At 46.2% G+C, this 26,473-nt stretch overlaps 1 protein-coding gene across 2 annotated transcripts in view; it reads left to right on the top strand.

Annotated features, from left to right (window-relative positions):
* The window catches only part of SRPX (sushi repeat containing protein X-linked), a 209,135-nt gene that overhangs the window by 153,963 nt on the left and 28,699 nt on the right, over positions 1–26,473 (top strand). Inside the window, exons 5-6 of one of the 2 annotated variants that reach the window (XM_087721794.1) lie at positions 3,639–3,765; positions 7,981–8,102. The exons of the other annotated variant lie outside the window; for it this stretch is intronic. Coding sequence (XP_087577920.1) covers positions 3,639–3,765; positions 7,981–8,102 — 249 coding nt within the window. The remainder of the gene's footprint in view (positions 1–3,638; positions 3,766–7,980; positions 8,103–26,473) is intronic. 2 annotated transcript variants of the gene reach the window in all.

Here is a 26,473-nt window from a genome sequence, read left to right on the forward strand (position 1 = left end):
GGTATTTTATCCCGTGCCGTCGGATGATCTCTCCCAGCGGCTTCATGTAGATGTTGAACAGGAGGGGGGACAGGACCGACCCCTGCGGCACCCCATAATTAAGGGGCCTAGGGGTCGACCTCTGTCCTCCAACCAACACCGACTGCGACCTGTCCGAGAGGTAGGAGGAGAACCACCGAAGAACGGTGCCTCCCACCCCCACCTCCTGCAACCGCCGCAGAAGGATACCATGGTCGATGGTATCGAAGGCTGCTGAGAGGTCAAGGAGCACCAGAACAGAGGCATGGCCCCCGTCTCTGGCTCTCCAGAGATCATCGGTCACTGCGACCAAAGCAGTTTCCGTGCTGTAGCCAGGCCTGAAACCAGATTGAAAGGCGTCTAGATAATCGGTTTCCTCCAAGGACCGCCGGAGCTGAGAGGCCACCACTTTCTCAACAACCTTCCCAACAAAGGGGAGGTTGGAGACTGGACGGTAGTTATTTAAATCGGTATTGAAAGCCGCTGAGAGGTCAAGAAGCACCAGGATAGAGGAATGCCCTCTATCCCTAGCCTGCCAGAGATCATCGGTCAGAGCGACCAAAGCGGTTTCTGTGCTGTACCCAGGCCTGAAACCAGACTGAAAGGAATCCAGATAATCCGCTTCATTCAAGGTCCGTCGGAGTTGAAGCGCCACCACCTTCTCAACAACCTTCCCCCCAAAAGGGAGGTTGGAGACCGGATGGTAGTTTTTCAGGACGGCTGGATCCAGGGAAGGCTTCTTGAGGAGGGGCCTCACCACCGCTTCCTTTAATGGTTGTGGAAAAGACCCCTCCTGCAAAGAACTGTTGGTGATCGTCTGGAGCCAGTCATGTGTCACCTCCCTGCTGGTCGAAACCAGCCAGGAGGGGCACAGGTCCAGTAAGCAGGTGGAGGCGCTCATCGCTCCCATGGCCTTATCCACTTCCTCAGGGGTGACAAAATCGAACTCATCCCAGGAAAACCGACTTAGACTTGCCCTCGGCACCTCGGCTGGTATTGCCCAAGCGGAGTCTAGGTCTGTCCGAAACTGAGTGATTTTGTCCAACAGAAACTGAACAAATTCCTTGGCCCTTCCCTGCAGGAGTTCCACCACCCCCTCACCTTTCAGGAGGGAGCGGGTCACCCTAAACAGGGCAGCTGGGCAAGATTCTGCGGACGCAATAAGAGCGGAAAAATGGGTGCATTTTTCCACCCCTTCTCTGGTGTCGTGGTTGGTGAAGCACCCAAAACCCATCAAGTCCCGGACGAGGGGAGCCTTATTCACAACAGACCTGGCATTTAGCAACAGCAACCTGAGACCATGGCCCTGAACTCCTCTGCCACCAGGTTCTTGAGGTGAGCCTGAAGGGCCGGAACAAGAAATTGTTGTAATGTAGCGAGTCCTCCTTCCCCGGTAATGGCTAGCTCTATGGCTCCCATCATATCTGCCCCTCCCGGTAATGACCGAAATGCTCCGACCCTCTTCCCCACCCATAGACCCCCCCTCTCCCATGGCCCCCATTCTTCACAGCAAGACACACACAGCATTCACTCTAGGGCGAAGGGCGGATCAGGGCCCCCATCCACTTCTGCTTCTGCACTCAGTGGAGGGGGCTCCAGGTCACACCCCCAGTCCCATCACATTCACTTGACAGGCATTCCGCACAAACACACCCCACAATAATTGTTAAAATACAAAAACAGCAATAAAAATAATTAACTAATTAATTTAAAAGTAGGCACATTCATTCTCACAATCATACTATCATGCACTCAACACACAAATTAAAACGCAGATTCTTAGGTCAGCGCAGTCTGAGGAGGCTGAGATGGTAACAATTTTTTGGGGGGGAGGAAAACTCCTCACTCTTCCCCCACGCAGTCTGGGAAAGAGTGCCAAAGTCTGGGGGACTGGAAAGGCTGGCGCTGGTTGAAAGGAGCAAGTTCCCCAGTTCTTCAACCCTGTCCTCCCTCTCTGGGGGGGCCATATGTCGCAAAACGGTAATCGACATGGCAGCAGTTCCTCTGGGCCTGGCACGCTTGAGGTCCCAAGGCCCAGAGCACTAGGGCCACAGTAGCCGGGGCGACAACGAAAGAAGGGCCCATGCTGAGCAAAGCATCCAGTGGCAACGGTGTCCAAAGTCAAAGCCACAGTGAAGGAAGAAGAGGAGGGAGGGAGGGGTAACTGCATCCAAGATGGAATGGCGGCGGCAGAAAAGCCAGCCGCCCAGCCCCAGTCACACCAACACAGGTTTCTCCAGCTCTACGGCTCCACAGGCAGCAGGGCAGGCACTGCGGCATGACCCAGCGCCCCCCTGAAGCGGCAGAGCCAGTTCCTGTGCTAATTGTACAGGTATCTGACATGATTTTTGCCTAATTTCATCTGCTGCTTCCTGTCTTATGATACATTTGCAAGTGTGGTCAGGTACAGCTATCTCATTTAGTTTAGTTAGAAGAATATCTGGAATGATGGTATTGAATGCTGAGCTGAAGTCTACAAAGAGGACCCTTGCATAGGTCTTTGGAGATTCAAGATGTTGCAGGAAATAGTGCAGAGTCATATTAACAGCATCATCTGTCGATCTTTGCTCGGTAGGCAAATTGCAAGGGGTCTAACAACGGATCCGTGGTGGTTCTCAGGTGCCGAGCACTAGTCTTTCAAAGGTCTTCATAACTACAGATGTTAGAGCAACCAGTCTCAAGTCATTCAGTTCCTTGATGGAGGGTTTCTTCGGCACTGGGATGATAGTAGAGCAATTGAAGCAAGAAGCAACATAGCACATCTCTAGTGATTTATTAAAGATCGAGTGAAGATGGGGGGCAGTTGGTCAGCACAAGCTTTTAAACAAGGAGTCATCTTGTTTGGATCTGGCATTTTTCCTGGCTTTTGTCTGTGAAATAGGCTTTATAGCTCATTCTCTGTAATCACCAGAGGTGGTGGGCCCAATGGAATAGGGTAGGTTGTAGGAGGCTTAGCTGTTGCTGGTGTGTCTGAGATGGGGATCGTGGGGATGGATGGCAGTAGTTTTCTCTCAAACCTACAGTAAAACACATTCAGGTCATCTGGCAGTTATTGATTTCCTTTAGCTTGGAAAGGTGGTTTGCTGTAACTGGTGATATTTTTAAGAGTTTTCCACATGTTTGCTGGTTCATTTGTTGAGAACTGATTCTTTAGCTTTTCAGAGTAGCTTCTGAAAAAGAGCTTCTGAAAACAATAATTTCTTCTCCAAAGAAACCATGTTTCCTTGAAATACAACATGAATGATAAAAATGGGTAAAAGTATTTTACAAAAGTGGGGGTGCCAATTATAATGTAGTGAAACTGAAGACTCTTTGAATAGAAAAAGCACTTATTTTTACAAAATTAGAATAATTTTGAAAAGTACAGGTAACTAAAATTGAAGAATAGGCAAGAAATCACTTTGTGTAAAACATTTTATTTCTTTGCACAAGTGTTGTTATAAATAGTTCTCTAGTATTTTAGAAAACATAATTTCATTTTAATATTCAACAGTTTAATTTTAACTGTCCTGGTAGCAGTTTGTGGCTTAATGTTATTACTATTGTTTAAAAATGTTCTATGCTTCAGTAAACATTAGCTTAAAACAAATCATCATGTTTGTCTGTGTTTTTATATATAGATATGGAATCGCCAAGAATTCAGTGTCCAAGTGTAAAGGAGAAAATAGCAGAACCCAATAAATTAACATCCAGGGTATTCTGGGATACTCCAGAGGGACGAGATACTGCTGATGGCATTTTGACAGAGTGAGTAAAGATGTACAAAGTAAAAAAAGTAAATTAAACAATAAAGTGACAGTACATAAATGTAAAAGCTGTACATGAAACACACTTTATAAATTTATATACTTTTAATTTAGTACATAATGCTCTACAAGCTATTTCTCAAAGGTCCGAGTACCGGACCTAAACCAGCAATATGCCACACATGTTGAGGCTTCCTGGATTTAATAAGCCAGACTCTGGCACACAATGAGTTCCAAATTGGCTTTGGAGGAAACTGCGGAAGGGCAGAGCCAGTGAGGCCAAGGCATTTTAGGATTAGAACAGCTTGTAGACAGGGAGGAACAGGGGCAAAATGAACATGAGAGACAGAGCTCAGATGATGAGCAAGGACCTCCTGATCCTAGAGCACGCAGAGAAGAGAGAACGTGAGAACAACACAGACTGAGCTGGCTATGAGGGGCTGAGATGTAAAAGAGATGCCGGTGGTAGGGGCATTTGTTGGGAACAAGCATTGAATCTGTGGAGCATCTGTGTGCACTTGCTGACGTCTGGAAATTACTGTGTTGTCTTGTGGGGCTTGCCTGGTTTGCCTGCTTCGCTGAACTTCTGGCTCTGGTTACTGTTTTGCTAACCTTGCTTACTGGACTTCTTGCCTTGGTTACTGCTTTACAAACCTTGCTTACTAGACTGCTGGCCCTGGTTACTGATTTGCTCACATTGCTTACTGATGTTTGGGGGAAAAGTTGGAGTAATAAAGGGGAGCTAGAACTATTCTCTGGCTGTGTTGCTTTTGTGCCATGCCCTAGGTCATCACAGAAGGCCTCTGTGATGGGATAACCCTTCCATTGGACCAAGTATTGCAACTGCCCCCTTTGTAGCTGGGAATCTAATATCTGGTCGATCTTGTAATGGGTCTACCCCCTACCTCCATAGGGCTGGATACTGGTGCCGTTCATGACTGGACGGAGGCCTCTCCTACTTATTTCAATAGACTACTATGGAAGACGGGATGGACATTCCCTAACAGTTGGGGTGGTTTCAGCTCCACTGTCACAAAGTTAATTATCCACACAATGATACTGGGCCTAGGAACTTCAGACCCAATTTTCAACAGGGGACCTTCAATTTCAGGTATTTGGTCGACAGGTACACTCTCTCCCCCACCTGGAATGGCTTCTGTAGAGACCATTTCCTGTTGTTGTACTTTGTGGGTTTCTGCTGCTTTTCTCAAGGCCAATTTTATGGATCCCCACACCCCCTGGAAGGTTTCTATCCACTCCTATGGGCCAACAGGGGAAGGGGATTCCCGAGAGTATTCAGGTATGGGAACAAAGTCTATTCCATGCACCACTCGGAAGGGAGTAAAACCCATACTGCTATGGACAGCATTGTTATATGCCACCTCCACAAATGGCAGGAGCTCTGCCCAATTGGTTTGCTGGTAGGTGACATAGCTTCTGAAATATCTTCCCACTACAGCATTGGCTCTCTCTGCCACCCTGTTAGTATTTGGGTGAAATGCTGAGCTTAAACCCTGGGACAACTCTATTATTCAACTCTATCAGAACCTGGCTGTGAACTGTACCCTCTGATCTGAGTTAAACTTCCGCGGCACACTGTGGAGGTGATAGATATGTGCGAGGAACAGTTTAGCCAATTTTTGTGCCAATGGCATGGTACAAAATGTGCCTATTTTGAAAACAAATTGATGACCGTCCATATGACAGTCTGGCCATTGCTCTCCAGAAGATCCACAATGAAGTCCATAGCTATCTCCTCCCAGGTTGGCCACAGACTGCTAGAGGTCAGGGGGTTTTCCCATGGTCACACATACTGGACATCCTTTGACATAGTCCTCTATTTTGTGTTGCATCTGGGACCACCAGAACTGTCTCTTGGCTAAATGCAGGGATTTGAGAAACCCAAAGTGTCCTGCCTGTTTCACATCATGCCTGTTACGTAGTACTTGGGGCTTTAGGATGTGGGGCACATATAATTTACTGCCTTTCCATGCCAACCTCTCCTGTTGGGTGAGCAATTGCTGGTGCTCTAGGAATCAGGAGCCAGTCAGCAGTCCATCCCATAACTGATGGGTTAACTCATCTGCACTTATGCCAGGCCATCGGGCTGAAACCCATGTGACTTGTTGTGGAGAAGGGGAATGAGGGGGTGTATCACCTCCTCCTGGCAGCTGTTATATTGAGGCATCCTTGATAGAGCATCTGCCATGAAGTTTCTACCCGCGGGGATGTATTTCAAAGCAAACCAGGAGCATTGGAAATACTGTGCCCATCGCACCTCCTGGGGTGACAATCTCTGCAGGGTTTGGAATACCTTGGGGTTTTTATGGTCTGTCCGCATCTTGAACAGAACTTTACTCTCCTCCAGGAGGTGACACCAGGTCATGAGGGCCCACTGGACCACAGAATTCTCCTTTTCCCAAGTGGCCCATGTCCGTTTGGTTTCTGTAAGTTTATGGGACGTATATGTGCATGGCTGTAATCTGCCCTGTTCATTCATCTGGAGAAGGATGGCAGCCACCTCCATGTCGCTGGTGTCCACCTGAACTATAAAGGCCTGGTCAAGGCCCTGATGCTGATTGCTGTGGCGGCAGGATGTGGCGTGGCTCTGAACTTTAAAAGACACTGGAAGGCAGATGCTCCAAATGCTGATTATCTCTCAAAGTTCCAAGCTTTGGATCTAAACCAGTAATATGCCACATGTGTTGAGGCTTCCTGGATTTCATAAGCTGGACTCTGGCACACAATGGGTTCCAGATCAAAATTAGATGTATAGTCAGCACTGGGAGCGTCTGCCTTCCAGCATCTTTTAAAGTTCAGAGCTGCGCTGCATCCCACTGCCGCAGCAATCAGCCATGCCCTCCCCACCCCTGCAACAAGCTGGCCAGACCCATTCAGCTGATGCCAGCTCAATAGCTGCTCATTGGCAGAACAGCTGCAGCTCCCTGGCTCTTCTCTTTGTGTGCCGCTGGATGCTCTGGAGTAGCTGATTGTCATCTGAATCACTGCTGGTTATGATTAGCTGGCTTTCAGCATCAGCTGGGTTTCGACTCTGCTGCTGCAGCCTCTCACTGTGTCAGCGCAGCTCCACTGTTGGCCCCCTCAGGCATGGCAAACCTCAGACCTTGGCACTAGTATGAATTGAGAAATTTATAGCATTTTAGTTCCTCATCTTTCTTTCAAATATGCAGCCCAAATAATTTTGCAGTCTAGCAATTGAGTAACAAGATGCAAGATCAACTTTTATATTAAAAAGGTAAAGGTTCCCCTCGCACATATGTGCTAGTCATTCCAGACTCCAGGGGGTGGTGCTCATTTCTGTTTCAAAGCCAAAGAGCCAGCATTGTCCGAAGACGTCTCCGTGGTCATGAGGCTGGCATGACTAAATGCCGAAGGTGCACAGAATGCTGTTAGCTTCCCACCAAAGGTGGTTCCTATTTTTCTACTTGCATTTTTACATGCTTCCAAACTGCTAGGTTGGCAGAAGCTGTGACAAGTAATGGGAGCTCACTCCATTGCACGGTGCTAGGGATTTGAACCACCAAACTGCTGACCTTTCTGATTGACAAGCTCAGTATCTTAGCCCCTGAGTTATTGTGTCCCTATAACTTTTATATACCAGTGCTTATTTTATATCCACATAGAGTGTTGCAGGATCCAATCTAGGTCAGTCAGCAGGACCAGAGGTTTTGTCTTCCAAGCTTTCAGACTCCATCTGGACCCCATCTTCAGGGAACTTCTCTCTAGCTGAGTGTGTGCTGTTCTGTGTGTGGTATACATATTGCCTGTTGTAATTGGCTTTTTTAGATGTTGATTGGGGTGTGTTGGTGTCTGGCTTTTATGACATTAGCTATTATTTGCTTGTGCTGCCCAACCCTTGCCTTTTAAGTGCTTGATAGGCTGGTGGTAAATCAGTGCTCCTGTTGACTGATGAGGGGCCTATTTCACTTCCCTGGCTGTTTTGTGCCTGTTCGTCCAATAATCTTAGTAACTGCAAAATTGAATGTGCCCTTGTTCATTGCAGTGGGAGTCTACCAGTGACCCTATAGTATTATTGTTGTTGCATATCAGTAGATGGTGTTTAAAAAAGGTCAGATTCTCAGAAGTTCCAGATAAGTATAATATTAACTTTAGTCCATATTCTCTAAAATATATACTGCAAGAATGAGACATTGCTGTCTTTTTAAAATTTAACATAACTTTATTTCATTTTTAGTGTTGTCTTGAAAGGACTTCCACCAGGATCATATTTTTCAGAAGGAGATCACAAAATCCAATATACTGTGTATGACAGAGCTAGGAATAAGGGAACTTGCAAATTTTTGGTCAAAGTCAGAGGTAAGATCTCTTACCAGCTGAAAACAAGCATAGTCATTGAATCCAAACCACATGCACATGTTATTCGAAGATGTAGGATTGCCTCTCCTAACTTCAGAAAGTGAAGATTCTTGAAAGGGAGTATTTCAAAAGGAAGCTTTAATTAAATAGAAAGGAAACCATTAAGTTCAAAGCAACGTCTGAATCCCCTTAAGCAATGGAAGTAGAATTAAAGCAGTAGAGACCCCTCCCATTAGTTAGAATGCAGATTTTAGCCAATGCACAAATGTGAGATGGTTCCTTTACCAACTGCCCAGAGAACCGGATAAACATACATTCCCATGGATATCTTCCATTAGATATTAAAGTGAACCATCCCACATGGCCATCATAAACCTTCCCCAAAAGGTGAGGGGATCACAAGGCGCTTAGATGCTAGGAAAGCAGTTGTAAAATATCAGTTGTCACAGGCACTGCTAATAAATTGCCTCCAAGGCCCCCCTCCTCCCAATTGAATGGAATTATCACTTTTAGGGATCTGACATGCTGCCTTCCTTAGAAAAAGGAGAGAAACACCTGTGAAAAGATAAAAACAAAAATTGCATCATAGTATTTTTACAAGATTTGTCAGGATATTGGGAGTGAAATTTGTTTAGTAAGGTACTTGGTGTTTAGTGACCCATTCATTTTGAGATGAAGGTAGATGCTTCTAAGCAACTAGGTATTGGGTTTTCCTCCTGTGGATCCTAGAGTCAAGGATTTCCTTGATTTCAAAATGTTGTTCACCTTCTATCATGATGGGAACATGTAGTGTAGGTGCAGGTGGTCTGCGTGGTCTTCTCGTTTGAGTAAACTAATGTGAAATACTGGGTGGACTTGCCTGAGTGTCTTTGGAAGGAGTAGTTCTACTGTTACTGGATTGATGACCCTAGTGATAAAGGTCCAATGAAATTTCTTTGATAGCTGTAATGATTTCAGGAGTTTTGTAGATAAATATATCTTTCTCCAACATGGAAAGGTTTGGGTTCCATTCTTTTCTTGTCAGCTTGAATTTTAAAAGCCTCTCTTGCTTCCTCTAAAGTTAATCTAACTACTGGCCATGTGTTTTGCATAGTGTCCATCCACTCCTTAAGTGAGGGGATAGTGGGTTCTTCTGTGGGTAGTTCAGGCATGGGGCTGAAATCCTGGCCTGTTGATACTGTAAAAGGGGTAAAACCAGTACTTGAGTGTACAGAGTTATTGAATGCAACTTCCGTTAAAGGTAAAAGTTCAGTCCAGTTGTTCTGTTGAAAATTAATAAAACATATTAGATATTGTTCTAGTACAGTTCTCTCATATTGACTGTTAGTTGGCATATGGTGTGAAAAGCTCAACCCCTGGGCAATGCTAAGTAAGTTTAAAAATGCCCCCCAAAATTTGGAGGTGAATTGGACCCCTCTGTCAAAGACAATTCTCTGTAGGGCTCCATGAAGACAATAAATGTATATTAGGAATAACTTGACTGGACTTTTGACAGTTGGGATCGTTTAGCAAGGTATAAAATGTGCCTGTTTTGAAAACAGGTCTGTTATGACCCAAATGACAGTATTCCCTGCACTTTTTGGCAGTTCTACAATAAAGTCCATAGCAATCTCTTTCCAGGGTGCTGAAGGTTCAGTTACCTTCTGTAAGAGTCCTGGATTTTCCCTTGATGTCTTTTAGCTGCCACACAAATAGGGCAGCTAGCTACGTTGCTCTCTATGTCCTTTTTTAGTGATGGCCACCAAAATTGCCTTTTTAAAACAAAATTTACTTTATTTTTTTAATAATTTTTTATTTTAAACACATAAGCACATCAACAGAAACAAACACATAATTTAAAAACAACATAGGAACAATAAGTTCCATCGCATATCATACCGCAGTTCCGAATCAGTTTCTTTGCAGTTAGTGTTTTCCCTACTATACATTTCTATCTTGCATTCATAATCTCCTTGTTTGTTATCCATTTTTATGTACAATTCTTTATTTAATTATACTTAGCTACTTATGACCAAATATTATTTACCTATATTATGTTTTATATTTTTACTGTCATTTATTCTCTTACATTATTCTTTTCTTTGCCATTTTTATATTATTATTATTCCATTTGAAAGGATATAAGGTATAGTTTGAAATGCTTTGTTTACCATCCTTCGCACCTGCTATGGCACCACATAGTTTTCTCTTTCTTTTCTTTTCTCCCTCCCTTCCTTCTCTACTTCCTTCCTTCCTCCTCTCCATCCCCTTCTTCCTTCCCTTACCTCTTCCCTACTCCTACCCCTTTTCTTCTCCTTCCTACCTTCTCTCCTTCTCTTTCTTTCGCTTCCTCCCTCCTCTTCTTCTTTTTCTCTCCCTTCCACCCACCTTTCCTTACCTCTTTCTTCTTCCCTTACCTCTCCTCCACACTTCTTCTTCCTCTCCTACTATCTTTCTTTATCTTCCTCTCTCTTCTACCCTCCACTTCTTTCCATTCCTTCGTCCCTCCATTCTCTACTTCCTTCCTCCCCTCCTTTCCTTCCTTCTTCCCTTCCTTTCTTTTTCTATTGTTATAGGTGTCTCTTTCAAATCCCAGTTCATATTTTCTTGGGGATGGTATTTCCACACACCCATTTTTGCTTCATATCATTTCCATTTTTCTCTAGCATTCTACAGTCTATATTCCAGCTATCGTCCTGATTTGAATTCACCAATCATGACCCCTAGTTTTACTCATAACTATTATTTTTGAGTGTTATTCTATTCTTTCATTGCTTTTTTATTTCTTTGCTCCATCCATCTATACCAATTATCCCATATCTGGTAGAATTCTGATTCTTCCTTTCCCTGTATTTCTTTCATTAATTTGTCCATTTCGGCACAGTCCATAATTTTTCTTATTATTTCATCTTCATTTGGGGTTAGTTTGTTTTTCCACTTCTGGGTGAAAGCGATCCTTGCTGCTGTAAGTATATGTAGTATTAGATATTGTATTTCTTTTTTGTATTTCACCAGTATAATTCCTAATAGAAAGAATTCAGGTTTCCAATCTAATTTAACCCTTGTCATTTTATCATTTGTTCTTTCACAATTTCCTCTTCCATTTGATACTTCAGGAGGAATTTGTATATTTTCCCTATCATCTTTCTGTCCGGATTTTGAATAATTTTATCCAATTCGTGTGGTTCTGTTTCAATACCATATATTTTAGTATCTTTATTGTATTTAGTTTTAATTTGGAGGTAAGTTAGTCAATCAACTTTCATATTCTGATCTGCCAATTCTTCAATTGTTTTTAAGTTTCCCTATCTGTCAATTAGTTCTCCGTATCTTAGGATTTTGTTCCAATCTGTAAAATTTGGGTGTGTCGTTCTTTCTGTTGGTGATAGCCAATTTGGGGTTTTCATATAGTGGATTTTTTTTTATTTTAGGCCATTGTTGCAGTAAAGTTCTTCTAATTAAATGATTTTGAAAGTATTTGTGCGTTTTATGTTTGTTATCCCATAAGAAATTATGCCAGCCTGCCTGCAGGTCATGGCCTTCTAAGATCAGAATTCTTTCATTCTTTAACTCTGTCCAGTCCTTCACCATTGTCATTGTTACTGCAGTTGTGTATAGATCCCAATTTGGTAGTGCTAAGCCTCCCCTCTCCTTGCTGTCTTGCATTGACTTTAATTTGATCCTCGGTTTGCGTCCCTGCCAAATGAATCTAGTAGTTAATTTCTTTAAATCTTGAAACAATTTTTTACCTGGATTAATAGGAGCGGTTTGCAACAGGAAAAGTATTCTTGGTAAGATATTCATTTTAATTGTTGCTATACGTCCCATAAGTGATAACTGAATGTTCTTCCAATTTTCTAAATCTTTCTTTATTTGTATCACTAATTTATTATAATTATCCTCTTTGATTGTGGAACATTTTGCTGACAACCAGATCCCCAAATATTTTACTTTCTTAGTTAATTGCAAACCGGTTGCTGCTTCCAGTTCCTCTTCTTGCTTTTTTGTCATATTCTTAGTTATTATTATTTTTTGTCCTTATTAATCTTTAGTCCTGCCACTTCACCATATTCTACTAATTTTTGAATTAATTCCAAAATAGATTCTAATGGGTCCTCTAAAGCAAATACTAAGTCATCGGCATAGGCTTGGACCTTATATTCTTCATTTTTGAGTCTTAGGCCTTTTATTCCCTGGTCCATCCGAATTTTATTTAGTAAAGTTTCCAAAGTCAGTATAAATAGCAGAGGAGAGAGAGGGCATCCCTGTCTGACTCCTTTTTTTATTTCAATCTTTTCTGTTAGATCTACATTCATCAGAACTTTGGCTGTCTGGGTATTATAAAATCTTTCTATCATTTTTGTACATTTTTCTCTGAATTTCATCTCATCCAATAGTATTGTTATAAATTTCCAAATTACGTTATCGAATGCTTTTTGTGCATCAAGGAAAACCAGTACCATTTGCTTTTCTGAATAGGCCTCATAGTACTCTATTATGTCTAGAATAACTCTTGTATTATTTTTCATGTGCCTATGGGGTAAAAAACCATTTTGGTCTGGGTGTATTCGTTCATTTAAGACCTGTTTGATTCATTCAGCCATAATTGCTGCAAATATTTTGTAATCGGAGTTTAATAATGAGATTGGTCTGTAATTTTGAATTTCTTGTAGATCGGTTTCTTTTTTCGGGATTAGGGATATTATTGCTTCAGTCCATGAATCGAGTATCTTGGCTTTTCCTAAAACCTCATTAAACATTTCCACTCCTAGCTCTTCCAATATTATTTTGTTATATTTGTAAAGTTCCACCGGTATTCCATCTGGTCCTGGTGTTTTATTATTTTTTTGATTTTTCAGGACTGATTCCACTTCAGCTAACCTTATGGGTCTATTTATTGCCTCCCTTTGTTCTTTTGAGATTGGGGTTATCTTTTCTAAATTTAAATATTGTTTTATTTTGATTTCCTCCATATTTTCTTGTGCGCATAGTTTTGTGTAATATTTGTGAATGATATTCTTCTTTTCTTCCGCTTTGAAGTGAGTTCTTCCCTCATCATCCTTTAATTGATATATCATCCTTTTTTCTCTTTCGTTCTTCAGTCTATATGCCAGCCATTGTCCTGGCTTGTTGGCATGTTCGAAGTAGTTCTGGCTGACTATTTTGATTTTCTGTGCTAATTCCTTTTGAGTTATTAAATTGATCTTATGTTTTATCACCTCTATTTTTTCCTTTTTAGTTTTATTCTTTGGATCTTTCTGTAGTTCTTCTTCCGCTTCTCTAAGTTCTTTTCACATGCCTTCTTGTTGCTCTTTTTGCTTTCTCCTTTTTCTCGCCATATAGGCAATTGTAAGGCCTCTTGTGTATGCTTTCATGGTATCCCATAGATTTTGAATTGAGGTGTCTTCTTTTTTGTTTATTTTGAAGAACATTTTTAATTCTTTTTCTAGCATTTCAATATATTCTGTTTCTTTTACAATACTTGAATTCATCATCCATCTTTTTCTTCTTTTTTGACCTTTCCATCTTATTTTTATTGGGTTGTGGTCTGCCCACTCATTTGGTTCTATTTCAATTTCGTCTACTTGATTACACAGCCCGGATGAGATCCAAACCATGTCGATTCTTGATAGAGATTGATGGGGGCTTGAATAAAAGGTATATTGCTTTCTTGTTTTGTATCTTTCTCTCCAAATATCCTGTAATTTATATTCCCTTGCCATCTCAAAAAAGGATTTGGGTAATGTATTTTTTTTCTTTTTGCTTTCATAGTTCAGTTTTTTTATCCACTATTGAGTTATAGTCGCCAATTAAACAAATGTTCCTCTTTGCTTCCTTGTTTTCCTTCCCTATTACAGTGTTCTTCATAGAATTTGTGTGCTTCTTCTAAATTCTCTATCTTATATCCTTTTCCTTGCCAAGATACCAGAACCCCTTCTGGTACCAGCCATCTGTACATTATTCTATTTTTATTCAACTCGTTTGTTAAAAATTGATATTGCCTGTGTTGTTCCCAGTTCCGTGGGATCTGTTTAAGCGTGGTTAGCTCTTTTCCCTGTAGTATAATCGTCTCTTCTCTGGGTTTTTTTGTACACTTCATCTCTGGCAGTTTTCTTAGCGAACCTTACATGCACTTCTCTCGGGAGCCTATGTCTTCTTGCATAATTAGTATTCACCCGGTAGGCCTCATCAATATTCTCTCTCACTTCCTGTTCTTTTTTTTTGCAGAAATTCAGTGAGGATATTAATCATTTTTTCTTTCAGATCTCTTCTGGTATGTTTTGAAATCTTAGGTAGAATGTCGGATTATTGATAATTCTAATTCTTTATAAAGTTGTCTATATTCTATTTCCATTTTTCCCATCTTTTGATCTGAGTGTTGTATTTTTATTTCCATACATTGGATTTTCTGTTCGTTGATTGCTAAGGCATTCTGTATCTTTTCAACTTTATCATCTACATTCTTGATAGTTCCTTTCAATACTCCCATTTCATTTTTTAATTCCTCATGATTCTTCCTTGTCTCTTCTTGGCTTTTTGCCAAGGTCTCCTGTATCATCTGGAGCATCGATTGCATGTTCTGCATCGTAGGTGCTGATCCCGCTGATTCTGCCATCTTTTCCCCTTTCTCCAACCCCCATGCACTCTCCATTGTTTTTTGATTTGAGGAGGGGGGTGTTGCTGAACTCACATTGGGTATGGTCTTTTCCCCTAATTTTACTGAGGTTGCCATTTTTAACCCCCTATTTGACCTTGCCCATGATTGGCTATAACTTTTACCTTATTTATAACTTGTCAGCAATATCAATAATATATTATAATTGTATAATCCAATATTCAACAACAATTCAACAATTATCCTTCCTTGGTATCACCTTTCAATACTTAAACAGTCCTATGTAATATTCTATTTAATTGATTTGATTAGTAAATATCATAAATTTAAATATCACACCCTTATCCTATATCAATAAATGTCTCAGTTTTATCTGTTATTCAGTATTCAGTTCTAATAATTAGTATCCCTATGTTTTCTTATATCAAGCTTCACCATTCAGATTTACAGTCCACTAGGTGTCACTTTCTCCTTGGTGTTACTGTTAATATCCACAAAGCAAAAGACAGACCTCTATTTCTTGTCTCTGGCACTGTTCCAAGCTCCTGGTCAGATCAATATCAAATACTTAAAAATTCAACACAGCAGCAGAAGAACTGGTAAGCAGAAAAAAAAGGGAACTCCGTTTACCAACCCGACTATTAAGCAGTCACTTCTTTGAACCTTTCAAATCTTTCCGGCAAATTTTATCTCCTGAAGCCCATGTCGGGATTTCATTCTTACTGTGGCTGATCTTTAGGATCTTCCGGCTGTCCCTTCCTGTCCGTTCTAACTCAGCGTCTCTGCACCGCTTCTTTTCGGCAAAATTGAACTGTAAAAACAGCCTCTCTCCCGGCTCCTTCTTCTTTCAGCTCACCCTCTTTGCCAGTTTCTGCACATGTGCGAGGCGGGATGGCCGCCGGCTTTCTTTGCTCTGGTCTGGCTGAACAGAAAACGCCAGAGAAAACTGGCAATTCAGCTCGGAGCCATGTGGGAAGGGGTCCCAGCAACTGAGCCCAATCCAGGGGACCTGAGCAAGTGGTATTCTGGCGGGTCGCCACTGTCAGACGGCCACTGGTCCACGCGGCCGCCTGGAATAACTTTCACAATGCTTGGCACCGTGCTGAAGGCACCACTCCCGGCGTTTCATGGCCCTAGTCTTGTTTTTCTTGCTGACTGGGAGGAGCCCTGGAGCTTATCAGGCTGCTGGAGTACTATCGCTATCAAATAGGAGGTGGGTGATTTGGAACGGTGCTGGACGAGGCAAGGCAACCGGCCTGTTTACCGCTGCTGTGGCCTTCTTAGGTGCCCCCCCTCCCTCTACTTCGGTGGTTTACATTGCACGGCGTTCCTGGCATTTCCTGACATCTTTTGCCCCCACTTTTGGGATCTTTGGATTGCGTTAACCTGTTCCAGAGAGGGGGTAGTCAGCTTGGTATGGCGCTGTATGAGACCAGGCAGCTGGCCTTGCTGCCACTGCCCCGGCCCTTCGGACCCCCCCCCTCCTCCGTCCCACTGGACTTGGCCTTTCCCTGCGGTGCAACCTCTCCTCTGTTTGTCCTCTGTTTGCCCTCATGCTTACGGGGCCCTTGTCATCTGGCTTTCCTACCTACGGGGCCTTTGTCATCTGGCTTCCCTGTTCACGGCTGCTGGACTTTGGACTTACGACCTGGTCTCATTTGATGTGACCACTGCCGCCCGTCGATGCCCAGGGACACCACCTCAGCCCCTCCAGACCTTTTTGGGACCCCTTCATTACTACACCATCTTATTGTACAAGAAAGAGGGAAGACGAACCTTTTCTCCCTCTATACCTCCATTAACTTCCATCTGTCTGAACTTTTGCGAAAACGCCTACAAACTTTGCACGAACTTTGCACAGCTGCGCAATTTTTTCACTTGTATGGGGAGTGCATGTGGTATGTATGTGTTTGATTGAATGATCCCACATTTTTATTAATCCTTATTATCATTGTATTTTGTATTTTTTAACTGACTTATGTGGGGATTGTTTGGGTGAGTGGCGGTGTATGTATGAGAGGACTGGGAGTACAGCCCGGTGCCTTCTCCACTGAGTGCTATTGCAGAAGTGGTAGGGGGCCCAGGCCTACCTCCCGTCCTAGGATGATTGATATAAATAAGTTGGTAGCCGAGCTGGCAATTGACTGATGCGCATGTGCAGGACGGGAAATGGCTGCCCAAGCTAAACGCTGGGCTTACAAAGAACAAAAGAGCGAATTAACCTGCAGATTAAGATCCCGACGATCAGTGAAAAGGAGTCCTGGCAGGAGATTAGCGACTGGGCAAGCCGAAGAGGCATTTGCCTACGCGGGGGGCTGCTGCTGGACGCCCCCCCGGACGGTTTTTGTGACTCCATCCTGGCCTCGGCGGTGTTGAAGAGAGCGGGTGAGCGGCGGACGTTCTATCTCAGCTGCGCAGCGGCGGATGTTTTTCCTAGCTGCGCAGCGCTGCCGGTGAGACCCTGGTTTCGGGGCTTGTATTTGGACTGCGCTGGACGGTGTGTTACATGAGGCAGTTTGCGCCTCGCCCTGAGGAAGAGGCGGTTGGATTCCAATGGCAGAGTGGTCGGGACTGGGCGGCTGGTTTTGCCGCCGCCATTTCAGTTTTCCCAGGCCGCCTCCCCCCCCCACCCCCCTTGTTTCTCTGGCTCGGGTCCTTCGCTGCTTGCTATTGCCGCTGCAGGCGGTGGGCAGATGATGGCGGCATTTTGTTTCATTCTTGGGTGCCTGCAACATCTTCCGACAGCACCCGCCCGGATTGCAGAACCTTTGGGGGCTATCCTGGACTGCCTCCGCTCCAGAGGGGGAAAACACAATCTGGGCGCCCGTAGAGACTGGACGAACTGGGCGGTTGATTACAATTGCCACCGCCATAGCCCTTCCGGATGCCTCCCCCCACCCACCCCCCTGTGGCTCAACCTTTGTACTATCATTGCCCTCGTTTCCTCCTGAACTCTGTTTGTTTGGACTTCTTCCCCTGGTGGACTGGGAGAGTTTCTCCTACAGCTTGTCATCAATATTGTGGAGCTTTTGTCTGCTTCCCTTGCTGGTCATCTGGTCATTCTCCAGCTGTGTTTTTAAACACCACGTTTTGCCTAACCATAGTCCCAGGGCCTCTGGACGTGCTATCTCAGCCCCAACTGCTTTGACTATTACTACCTGCAACCGCCCTGGGAATATCAATACCATTTCGAATAGCACTTATTTAATTTCATCTATCATAGTGCCTTGGTTTTTTGGACAAACGGGGATGCCCACTGCGCATAGGAAGACCTCTTGCTCCCCTCAACCACCTTAGACTCTTGGGACCTTTTCAGCCTTACCGGAGGAGTGCGCACTTAGGAATGCGGTGTGAGTGGGTATGTCTGATTGATGACTGTACCCACTTTTTAAATTCATTATTGTTGTATTTTTTGTGTTTTAACTGACTTATGTGGGGAATGCATGGATGAGTGGCTGTGTTTGTGTGGGAGGATGATTGATTCGAAGGACTTGTCGGGAAACGCGGGGGCTATCGGGGTGGGCGGAGGGACCATGGACACGGGAGTGGGCCGGAGCATTACGGTCTTAACAGAGAGGGGCAGATATGGCGGGGACTTTAGGGCTGGCCGTTACCGGGGAAGGAGGGCTCGCTACGTCACAGAGATCCCTCCTTCCGGCCCTATGAGTCCCACTCCAAGGCCAGATGGCGCAAGTAATCAGGACCCTGGTCTCAGGCTGCTGTCGCTAAATGCCAGGTCTGTAGTTCATAAGGCTCCCCTCATTCGGGACTTAATTTTAGACGAGAGGGCAGACCTGGCATGTATTACTGAAACCTGGCTGGGCCCGGAGGGAGGAGTCCCCCTCGTAGAGATGTGCCCAGAGGGTTTTCAGGTGCTTCATCAGCCGAGATCCCAGTGAAGGGGTGGGGGTGTGGCTATTGTTATCCGAGAGTCTCTGGTACCTCGTAGGATCCCTGCTCCGGAGCTTGTCGGGTGTGAGTCCCTGCTTCTGAAGTTGGACCTCAAGGGTCAAGTGGGCTTGCTGTTAACGTACCTGCCTCCCAACAGCATTGCGGCAGCCCTCCCCTCGCTCCTTGAGTCGGTAGCCGAGCTGGCAATTGAGTTTCCCAGGCTTATGGTTCTGGGGGATTTCAACTTGCCTTCGCTTGGTGAACACTCTGATGGAGCACAGGAGTTCATGGCTTCCATGACAGCCATGGGCTTGACCCAAGTAATTCGGGGCCCGACTCACTCGGCGGGTCACATGCTCGACCTCGTATTCCTCTCGGAGCAGTGGAGTTGTGATCTTGGTTTGAGGGGTAGCGAGATCTTACCCCTGTCATGGTCAGACCACTACCTACTGAGGCTTGACTTTCGGAGACCAAACCCCCACTGTAGGGAGGAGGAACCGATTAGGTGGTTCCACCCCAGGCGACTTATGGACCCTTTGGGCTTTCAGACGGAGCTTGGAGTTATTCCTGATACCCTCGTCTACAGTCCAGCGGAGACTCTGGTTGCTGCCTGGAACTCAGCAGCGGCAGAGGCTCTTAACTGGATTGCGCCTTTACGGCCGATCCGAGGCAGTGGATCCAGGAGGGCCCCTTGGTTTACTGAGGAACTCCGGGAGATGAAGCGCCGAAAGAGACACCTAGAGCAACGATGGAGATCCAGTAAGTCTGAGTCAGACCGAGCACTTTTAACATCCAGCATCAGAGCTTACCTCCGGGCAATTAGGATGACTAAAAGAACACACATTGCCTCTCTGATTGCTTCTGCTGAGTCGCGCCCAGCCGCCTTGTTCAGGATAACCCATTCCCTCCTAAATAGGAGGGATACGAGCGATCCTTTGCAAGGCAGAGCTGAGGATTATGTCCAATTCCTCGCGGATAAAGTTGCTCGGCTTCGGGCGGACGTGGACTCCAATTGCGCAGAACCAGCTGAGGCACCAGGGGAGAATCTGGCAGGACATCACTGGATTGATTTTCAAGCTGTTACCCCTGAGGACGTGGACAAGACCATGGGAGCTGTAAGTACCTCCACATGTGTACTGGACCCGTGCCCCTCCTGGCTGGTTGCTAACAGCAGGGAGGTGACACGGGGCTGGATCCAGGCGGTTATTACCGCCTCCCTTCGGGAGGGGTTCTTTCCCCCTGCTCTAAAGGCAGCAGTGGTGAGACCCCTTCTGAAGAAACCATCTTTGGATCCAGCCGTTTTAAACAACTATCATCCAGTCTCCAACCTCCCCTTCGTGGGGAAGGTTGTTGAGAAGGTGGTAGCCTTTCAGCTCCGGCGGTCCTTGGAGGAAACCAATTATCTAGATCCCTTCCAGTTGGGATTTAGGCCTGGCTACAGCACGGAAACCGCTTTGGTCGCATTGATCGATGATCTCTGGAGAGCCAGGGATGGAGGTTATGCCTCCGTCCTAGTGCTCCTTGACCTCTCAGTGGCTTTCGATACCATCGGCCATGGTATCCTTCTGCGAAGACTGTGGGAGGTGGGGGTGGGAGGCATTGTTCTACAGTGGTTCTCCTCTTACCTCTCGGACAGGTCGCAGTCGGTGTTGGTTGGAGGGCAGAGATCGACCCCTAGGCCCCTGACATATGGGGTACTGCAGGGTTCGGTCCTGTCCCCCCTCCTGTTTAATATCTAAATGAAACCGCTGGGTGAGATCATTCGACGGCACGGGATACAATACCACCAGTATGCGGACGATACGCAGCTGTATCTGTCCGCCCCGTGCCAACTCAATGAAGCGGTGGACGTGATGTGCCAGGGCCTCGAGGCTGTTAGGGACTGGATGGTGGCTAACAAGCTTGTACTCAATCCAGATAAGACCGAGTGGCTGGTGTGTTTCCCTCCTACTAATTGGCCAAGTGTTCCATCTCTCAGGCTGGGGGGGTCAAACAGTACGCCCCTCAGACAGGGTCCGCAATTTGGGAGTCCTCCTGGACCCACAGCTGTCTTTTGAACACCACTTGTCAGCTGTGACCAGGGGGGCATTTGCCCAGGTTCGCCTGGTGCACCAGTTGCGTCCCTAACTGAACCGGGAGGCCCTCACTACAGTCACTCGCGCCCTTGTGACCTCTAGACTGGACTACTGCGACGTGCTCTACATGGGGCAGCCCTTGAAGAGCATTCGGCGACTTCAGCAATAGCAATAGCAGTAGACTTATATACCGCTTCATAGGGCTTTCAGCCCTCTCTAAGCGGTTTACAGAGAGTCAGCATATTGCCCCCAACAATCTGGGTCCTCATTTTACCCACCTCGGAAGGATGGAAGGCTGAGTCAACCCTGAGCCGGTGAGATTTGAACCGCTGAACTGCTGATCTAGCAGTAGCCTGCAGTGCTGCATTTAACCACTGCGCCACCTCGGCTCTTGTCCAGAATGCAGCCGCGCGAGCGATCGTGGGTGCACCTCGTTTCACCCACGTAACACCTATCCTCCGTGAGCTGCACTGGCTGCCTATTGGTCTCCGGATACGCTTCAAGGCGCTAGTCGTCACTTATAAAGCCCTTCATGGTATTGGACCTGGGTACTTGAGAGAGCACCTGCTGCCAATTACCTCCACCAGACCGATTAGATCCCACAGACTAGGCCTCCTCCGAATTCCATCCGCTGGCCAGTGTCGACTAGCGACTACCCAGAGGAGAGCCTTCTCTGTGGCTGCTCCGACCCTCTGGAACGAACTCCCCATGGAGATTTGCACCCTCACCACCCTCCAGGCCTTCTGCGAAGCCCTTAAAACCTGGCTGTTCCGACAGGCCTGGGGCTAAAGAGCTGTGCCCCTATCTCGAATGGTATGATTGTTGCGATTTTAAATTATGTATTGTTTTGTGTTTGTCAAATTGTCTGTATCACCCTTCCCTTGTTTGAGTTGTGAGCCGCCCTGAGTCCCCCTCGAGGGAAAAGGGCGGCATACAAATGAAATAAACATAAACATAAACATAAACATAAATGGCTGCTGGAGAGAGCGGAGGCTACTGGAAGGGAAATGGGGTCTACGGGTGTGGGGGTGGGCCGGAGCATTATGGTCATGACGGGGAGGGGCAGGTACGATGGGATCTTCAGGGCTAGCCATTACCGGGGAAGTAGGGTCTGCTACGTCACAGCGATCCCTCCTTCCGGCCCTGTTAGCTCCACTTCAGGACCAGATGGCGAGAGTTGTCAGGGCCCTGGTGTCAGGCTGTTGTTGCTAAATGCCAGGTCTGTGGTTCACAAAGCTCCCCTCCTCCGAGACCTAATATTAGACGAGGGGGCAGACCTGGCATGTATTACTGAAACCTGGCTGGGCCTGGAGGGAGGAGTCCCTCTCACTGAAATGTGCCCAGAAGGGTTTCAGGTGCTCCATCAGCCGCGACCTCAGGGAAGGGGTGGGGGAGTGGCTGTCATCATCCGAAGGTCATTAGTTCCTCGTAGGATCTCTGCTCCAGAGCTTGTTGGGTGTGAGTCCCTGCTGGTGAAGTTGGACCTTGAGGGTCAAGTGGGCTTGTTGTTAACGTACCTACCTCCCAAAAGCGTTGCAACAGCCCTCCCCTCGTTCCTCGAGTCAGTAGCCAAGCTGGCGGTAGAGTTCCCCAGGCTTATGGTGCTGGGGGATTTCAACCTGCCTTCGCTCGGTGAACACTCTGATGGGGCGCAGGAGTTCATGGCTTCCATGGCAGCCATGGACTTGACCCAAGTAATTCGGGGTCCGACTCACTCAACGGGTCACACACTTGACCTCATATTTCTCTCGGAGCAGTGGAGACGTGATCTAGATTTGAAGGGCATTAAGAACTTGCCCTTGTCATGGTCTGATCACTTCCTACTGAGGCTTGACTTTTGGAAACCAATCCCCCACTCTAGGGAGGGGGAACCAATTGTGTGGTTCCGCCCCAGACGCCTGATGGACCCTATGGGATTTCAGACGGCGCTTGGAGAAATACCTGACGCTCTTGTCCACAGTCCGGTAGAGTCCTTAGTCGCTGCTTGGAATACAGCAGCGGCGGGGGCTCTAAACCAGATTGCGCCTTTACGGCTTCTCCGAGGTAGTGGATCCAGGAGGGCTCCTGGGTTCGCCGAGGAACTCCGGGAAATGAAGCGCCAAAAGAGACGCCTAGAGCGACACTGGAGGGCTAGTAACTCTGAATCTGACCAAGCACTGATGAGAGCCTATATCAGGACCTATCTCGTGGCAATATGGGCGGCAAAATGTTCACATTTTTCCGCTCTTATTGCATCCGCAGAATCGCACCCAGCCGCCTTGTTTAGAATAGCCCGCTCCCTCTTGAAAGGGAGGGATGCGGACGACCCTTTACAGGGTAGAGCTGAGGAATTTGTCCAGTTTCTGACGGATAAAGTCGCTCGGATTCGAATGGACCTGGACTCCAATTGCACGGTACCAGCCGAGGTACTAGGGGAAGGTCTTGAGCGGATTTTATGAAGCGAGTTTCAACTTGTCACTCTTTAGGAAGTGGACAAGGCCATGGGAGCGGTGAGTGCCTCCACCTGTATATTGGACCCGTGCCCCTCCTGGCTGGTCTCGACCAGCAGGGAGGTGACATGTGGCTGGCTCCAGATGATAGTTAACACCTCTCTCCAGGAGGGATCCTTCCCGCACCTCCTAAAGGATGCGGTGGTGAGACCCCTCCTGAAGAAACCTTCTCTGGACCCAGCCATTTTGAACAACTATCATCCAGTCTCCAACCTCCCCTTTGTAGGGAAGGTTGTTGAGAAGGTGGTGGCCTTTCAACTCCGACGGACCTTGGATGAAACTGATTATCTGGATTCCTTTCAGTCAGGTTTCAGGCCTGGTTACAGCACGGAAACTGCTTTGGTCGCGCTGATCGATGATCTCTGGCGAGCCAGGGATAGGGGTCACTCCTCTGTCCTAGTGCTTCTTGACCTCTCAGTGGCCTTCGATACCATCGACCATGGTATCCTTCTGCGACGGTTGCGAGAGGTGGGAGTGGGAGGCACCATGCTACGGTGGTTCTCCTCCTACCTCTCGGACAGGTCGCAATCAGTGTTGGCCGGAGGGCAGAGATCAACCCCTAGGCCCATCAATTATGGGGTGCTGCAGGGTTCGGTCCTGTCCCCCCTCCTATTTAACATCTACATGAAGCCACTGGGTGAGATCATACGCCGGCACGGGATTAAATACCAGCAATACACGGATGATACTCAACTGTATCTGTCCACCCTGTGCCAACTCAGTGAAGCGGTAGAAGTGATGTGCCAGTGCCTGGAGGCTGTCAGGGTCTGGATAGGAATGAACAAGCTTGCACTCAATCCCAACAAGACTAAGTGGCTATTGATGCTCCCTCCCAAGGATGGTCCAGCTATTCCATCTCTTAGCCTGGGGGGTGAAACTATACACCCCTCAGAGAGGGTTCGCAATTTGGGAGTCCTCCTGGATCCGCACCTGACGCTAGAACATCACTTGTCAGCTGTGACCAGGGGGGCCTTTGCCCAGGTTCGCCTGGTGCAGCAATTGCGACCCTATCTGGACCGGAAGGCCCTTCGGATGGTCACTCATGCCCTCGTCACCTCAAGACTGGATTACTGTAACACGCTCTACATGGGACTGCCCTTGAAGAGCATTCAAAGACTTCAGTTAGTCCAGAATGCAGCCGCGAGAGCGATAGTGGGCGTACCTAGGTACACCCACATTACACCTATCCTCCGCGAGCTGAACTGGCTTCCCATTGGTCTCCGGACATGCTTTAAGGTGCTAGTCATTACTTTTAAAGCCCTACATGGTATAGGACCTGGCTACCTGAGAGACCGCCTCCTGCCATTTACCTCCCAGAGACCCATAAGATCACACAGACTAGGCCTCCTCCAGATTCCATCTGCCGGTCAATGTCGACTGGCGACTCCCTGGGGGACGGCCTTCTCTGTAGCTGCTCCGGCCCTATGGAACGATCTTCCCATGGAGATCCGTACCCTTACTATCCTTCCGGCCTTCCGCAAAGTGACCAAGACCTGGCTGTTCCGGCAGGTCTGGGGCTGTTGATTTATCCCACCCCATCCTAAGCCATGAATGTTGTGGAATTTTAATGTTGTTTTTATTTTTGTATGTTTCCCCTTCCTTTTTATCTGTAAGCCGCCCTGAGTCTCTCGAGAGTGGGCGGCATACAAACCCTATAAATAAATAAAATAAATAAATAAATAGTTTCGTGTTGTTCTCCTCTCTGGGTTGTCAGTAATAATAACAAGCATCCGATTTCAGCTGCTTCTATCTCTGTTTCTTCCTTCTATGCGGCCGCCATTGCTCAGTCCTAACCAGATGGTAGGATATTTCTTCATCCGTTTAGGGGGATTTCTCCTATCTGCCGGGGGATTTGCCTTATCACCCCAGCATCTGCAGAATATCCCCTTTGATCTGCTGGTCTCTTCGGGATCAACAGTGCTCCAAAAATGAGCCCAAATGAAGAAGTTAGAGTTAGGGGTTAGGAGAGCTCCCTTACCCCGCTCTAGGCACAGTGACGTCACCATCCGGAAGTTGCCTTTTAATTAGGTGTAAAATTTTCACAAAACCAAAGTGTCCAGCTAATCTGGAGTCATGGCACCTTGCCTTTAAGCACAGTCGTTGGCTAGCTGGAACATACAACTTCCCTCCCACCCAAGCTAAGTTATCTTTCATCAGGCAGCTGGATTTGTGGCTCAAAAACCATTCATCACTGGCCAAAGCTTGTTTAAAAGTTTTGGTGGTGTCATTGTCCATCAATGTTTCTTGTTTTGCCTGGGATCTGGTGATTACTTTAGTGGCTAGCTGATTGTTTTTTACTATGGGTTTGATTACGTCTGACTTCGTACTATTGTATTGTGGTTTTCTGGATAGTGCATCTGCCAGAAAGTTTTTCCCCCCGGAGAGGTATCTGAGCATAAACTCAAACCATTTAAAGTACTGAGCCCATCATACTTGTTTTGGGGAGAGTTTCCTTGGGGTCTTTAAGGCTTCTAAATTTTTATGATCCGTCTAGACTTCAAAAGAGATCTTACTCCCCTCTAGGAAATGCCTCCAGGTTAAAAGTGCCCACCAAACTGCATAAGCTTCTTTCTCCCAAATGGCCCACCTCTGCTCAGTTTCATTCAGTTTTTTGGATGGGAAAATATATGGTTGTAATTGGTCTTGCTCATTTTTCTGAAGCAGGACCACTCCTATTGCCACATCGCTGGCACCTGCTTGTATGATGCATGGTTTCTCTGTGTCCGGGTGTTTTAGAATTGGCTCTGCTGAAAACAGCCATTTAAGTTTTTCAAATGCAGCTTGGCATTCCATTGTCCAGTTCAAAGGCTGCTTCGGTTTTGGATTATCCTTTCCCTTCATTTTTAAAAGCTTGGTGATGGGGAGAGCAATCTGGGCAAAAGTGGGAATAAACTGGCAGTAAAAGTTGGCGAATCCCAGGAAGCTTTGTAGCTGTTTACGTGTACAGGATGGTTCCCAATCAAGTACTGCCTGCACTTTTAAAGGGTCCATTTCCATGCCATAAACCTTCCCCAAAATGTGAGGGGATCTCAAGGTGCTTCGGTGCTAGGAAAGCAGTTGTAAAATATCAATTGTCACAGGCACTGCTAATAAATCGCCTCCAAGACCCCCCTCCTCCCAATTGAATGGCAGTATCACTTTTAGGGATCTGACAAATAGCTTCCTGAATGTACCCATCAGGGCCAATATTCAGAGTTACAATTCCAATATATCTGGAAGGCACTATACTAGTACAGGCTTTTGTAAACAACACAATAAACAGGAGCCAGCCTTTTTAAAAACATTGAAGATAATAGGTTGATGCATTTTGTATGACTGAAC

Source organism: Thamnophis sirtalis, unplaced genomic scaffold (genome assembly GCF_051295495.1).
Source record: "Thamnophis sirtalis isolate CommonGarterSnake01/CBP01778 unplaced genomic scaffold, rThaSir2_p1.2 scaffold_8, whole genome shotgun sequence".
NCBI classification, from domain to species: Eukaryota; Metazoa; Chordata; class Lepidosauria; order Squamata; family Natricidae; genus Thamnophis; species Thamnophis sirtalis.